Genomic DNA, 2,500 nt, shown 5'->3' with positions numbered 1-2,500 from the left:
GGGAATGTCGACGTTGCCGAGATTGAGTGCAAAAATCTTCTCTCCTGGCATCCATTTATCTGTGCGTTTCTCAACATCAGCAACGTTAAGCCGGGTGGGCTTCAATTCCTCAGAATCCCCCAGCCAGCCCTGCTGGCTGGGGGATTCTGGGAATTGAAGTCCACCCGGCTTAACATCGCCAACATTGAGAAACAGCGTGTTATCCCACGTCTCCGGAGTGAGAAACAACCAGGGTCTGACAGAATCCTTCTTAAAAATGAGTGCCCTCAACCGGAACAAAGACGTGGACCCCCGACCCACCTGAGTGGAAGCCTTAAACCCCCTCCCCACCGCCTGGGTATCCCCCACCCCTCCTTCTGCGACCGCTCTTCAGATACCCCATCTCATCCTTCCAGGTTGCGATCAGAGTTTGCAAACCGAGTTTGCAGCCTCTTGAAGGAGGAGCTTTTGCAGAAAAGAGGGTCCAGGGCATCGAGACCCTCGCCCGCTTTGACACCCCCCCCCCCGATGGGTGGCCACCGGACCAAAGCCACCAACTTTGCTCACCGTGCTGTCCAGTCCGAGGGTGATCAGCATCAGGAAGAAGATGATGGCAAAGAAGGTGGAGGCCGGCATGTTGGCGATGGCCTCGGCGTAGGTGATGAAGAGCAGGCTGGGTCCTGTTTCGGTAAGCGGAGAAAGGAAGGAGTCACTCCTGCTCTCGCTTGCCTTTGAGAAGCCCCCTCCTCCTCCTCCTCCTCCTCTTCCTCCCTCCCTCCCCTCCTCCTCCTCCTCTTCCTCCCTCCCCTTCCTCCTCCTCCTCCTCCTCTTCCTTCTGTCTTGTTTCTGTCTTGTTCTTCCAGTGCAGAAACAGATGCTAGGAAGGAAGGAAGGAAGGAAGAAAGGAAGGAAAGAAGGAAGGAAGGAAGGAAGGAAGGAAGGAAGGAAGGAAGGAAGGAAGGAAGGAAGGAAAAAGATGGAAGGAAGGAAAAGAGGTGGACAGAAGGAAGGAAGGAGAAAGATGGAAGGAAGGAAGGAAGGAAGGAAGGAAGGAAGGAAGGAAGGAAGGAAGGAAGGAAGGAAGGAAATGGACAGAAGGAAGGAAGGAGAAAGATGGAAGGAAGGAAGGAAGGAAGGAAGGAAGGAAGGAAGGAAGGAAGGAAGGAAGGAAAAAGTGATGGAAGATGGAAGAAAGGCAAGAAGGCAAGCAGGAAGAAAGGAAGGAAGGAAGGAAAAACATGGAAGGGAGGGAGGGTGGAAGGAAGGAAGAAAAAAGTGATGAAGAAAGGCAAAAAGGCAAGCAGGAAGAATGGGTGGAAGGAAGGAAAAGATGGGAGGGAGGGTGGAAGGAAGGAAGAAAAAAGTGATGGAAGAAAGGCAAGAAGGCAAGCAGGAAGGAAGGAAGGAAAAAAGAGATGGACAGAAGGAAGGAAGGAAAGAAGGAAGGAAGGAAGGAAAAAGATGGAAGGAAGAAAGGAAGGAAGGAAGGAAAAAAGAGATGGACAGAAGGAAGGAAGGAAAGAAGGAAGGAAGGAAGGAAAAAGATGGAAGGAAGGAAGGAAAAAAGAGATGGATAGAAGGAAGGAAGGAGGAAGGAAGGAAGGAAGGAAGGAAAAAGTGATGGAAGAAAGGCAAGAAGGAAGAAAAGGAAGGAAGGAAGGAAGGAAATGATGATCCACTTTAGGATTGGTGACCTTCATCCTGGCCAGGAAACGTTCTGTAATAAGCTGTTGTTCAAATAACCTGACTTTGTTTCACCCTTTAAAAATAAAAAGCAGCATTTTTATTGTCCTCCGTGCTAACCAGGCTCCAGTACAGCAGCCGCCACAATGCAACGGCATATTCCTCCATTTTTATTAATGCTATTTTAGTTTGTTTTAGGCATCGACGCCTCACCCTTGACCAAATTCCCCGGACGGGTGACATCACCAAGCTACGATAAACAATTAAACACAATAAAATCTAAACTGGCTGGGCTTGAAAGACCAGCTGACGCAGTTTGGTTTCCAAATGTTCTCCGATGCCCACCCCTTTTCGAGTTCGTGTCGCTCTGGTCCAGCAACTATGACCAGGGATGGTGTCCAGCCTGGTCAGGGGTTGCCAACGCACACATGCTGCTAGCCAAGACGTCTGGCAAGGGTGACCCTGCGGACGCTTCCAAGTAGTAGGGATTGCAGCCAGCCTTGGACCTTGTGATCCAGGGTGAAAGTCGGGTTCGATCAGTCAATCAGAATAGAGCTGTAAGGGACCTTGGAGGTCTTCTAGTCCACCCTCCTATGCCATTCCAGACAGGTGGCTGTCCAGTCTTTTCTTGAAAGCCTCCAGCGTTGGAGCACCCACAACTTCTAGTGGCAAACTGTTCCACTGGTTAATTATTCTCACTGTTAGGAAGTTTCTCCTTAATTCCAGGTTGCTTCTCTCCTGGATTAATTTCCATCCATTGCCCTTCCTTCCTTCCTTCCTTCCTTCCTTCCTTCCTTCCTTCCTTCCTCTCCCTCCCTCCCTCCCTCCCTCCTTCATT

General features: G+C 50.2%; 1 protein-coding gene across 1 annotated transcript in view; it reads right to left on the bottom strand.

Moving 5' to 3' along the window:
* Window positions 1–2,500, bottom strand: part of SLC6A4 (solute carrier family 6 member 4) — a 51,050-nt gene that overhangs the window by 10,719 nt on the left and 37,831 nt on the right. Inside the window, exon 8 of the mRNA XM_081338032.1 lies at window positions 547–694. Coding sequence (XP_081194158.1) covers window positions 547–694 — 148 coding nt within the window. The remainder of the gene's footprint in view (window positions 1–546; window positions 695–2,500) is intronic.

The sequence above is a fragment of the Vipera berus genome (assembly GCF_964194415.1).
Source record: "Vipera berus genome assembly, chromosome: 1".
NCBI lineage: Eukaryota > Metazoa > Chordata > Lepidosauria > Squamata > Viperidae > Vipera > Vipera berus.
This window is presented reverse-complemented; position numbering and strand designations above follow the sequence as displayed.